Raw genomic sequence first — 693 nt, 5'->3', positions numbered from 1 at the left:
TCAAAGGATCTGTATACTAGGTGGCTGAGTGTCCTCTCTAAGTCTCTCACTAGCACTACTGATCTCGCAACTGCACCTGCCGTGTTGTTCGATTCTGATCCACACCCTTCTCGTGCTATTCGTCAGCAGGCTCCAGACCTCGACTTCCATGTCCTCGTAATATATCGACGACTGGACCGGCGCGCAGCTGAGATCGGGACTAACGCAGCAGCCCGAATGGTTGTCGCACTTCTTCACCACAATGTACACCGGCTGATTCACGCTCTCACTCGGTTGCATACTGTGCACCAGATCCCTCAGATTGTAAGCTCTCGATTGGGGCTCTCTGCAGAGGAATTTCTTGGTAGCTTCCACTGCACGTGGTAGATGGATCCTCCTCGAGACTTGATGGTGATGACCACCGTGATGAGCCGTCAAGACTACCATTATCTGATCCACCGTCGTCAGGATGAGAATCAAGAGCCTCAGAAGCGATCCTCTCGGTCTGCCTTTCATCATTGGTCTAGCCGGTTTTTTTCTAGTCGAAAAGTGAACTCAAAGCTTGGATTTTTTACTGGAAAGCTCAATCGTACTCGATTGGTGAATTGATCAGTGATCCTTAGTCTCAACAAACCGATCGTTATTGATCATTGAACTTGCAAGGTTTTTTGGTCCCATTGATTTTTTCGCTCAAAAATTACATTACACTAGATC

General features: G+C 47.9%; 1 protein-coding gene across 1 annotated transcript; it reads right to left on the bottom strand.

The window, feature by feature from the left end:
• LOC108777079 (uncharacterized) lies at positions 1-693 on the bottom strand. Its single transcript, XM_018543876.1, has one exon. It carries the CDS (start codon positions 496-498, stop codon positions 1-3), a length of 498 nt encoding a protein of 165 aa, XP_018399378.1. The 5' UTR covers positions 499-693.

Source organism: Cyphomyrmex costatus, unplaced genomic scaffold, assembly GCF_001594065.2.
Source record: "Cyphomyrmex costatus isolate MS0001 unplaced genomic scaffold, Ccosl1.0 scaffold408, whole genome shotgun sequence".
NCBI lineage: Eukaryota > Metazoa > Arthropoda > Insecta > Hymenoptera > Formicidae > Cyphomyrmex > Cyphomyrmex costatus.
The sequence above is the reverse complement of the archived record's forward strand: the minus strand, read 5'-3'. Positions and strand labels throughout refer to the sequence as shown.

Bases quoted from the DNA above. Each gene is read 5' to 3' on its own strand.
- LOC108777079 (XM_018543876.1), bottom strand. From the start codon at position 498: ATGATGAAAGGCAGACCGAGAGGATCGCTTCTGAGGCTCTTGATTCTC.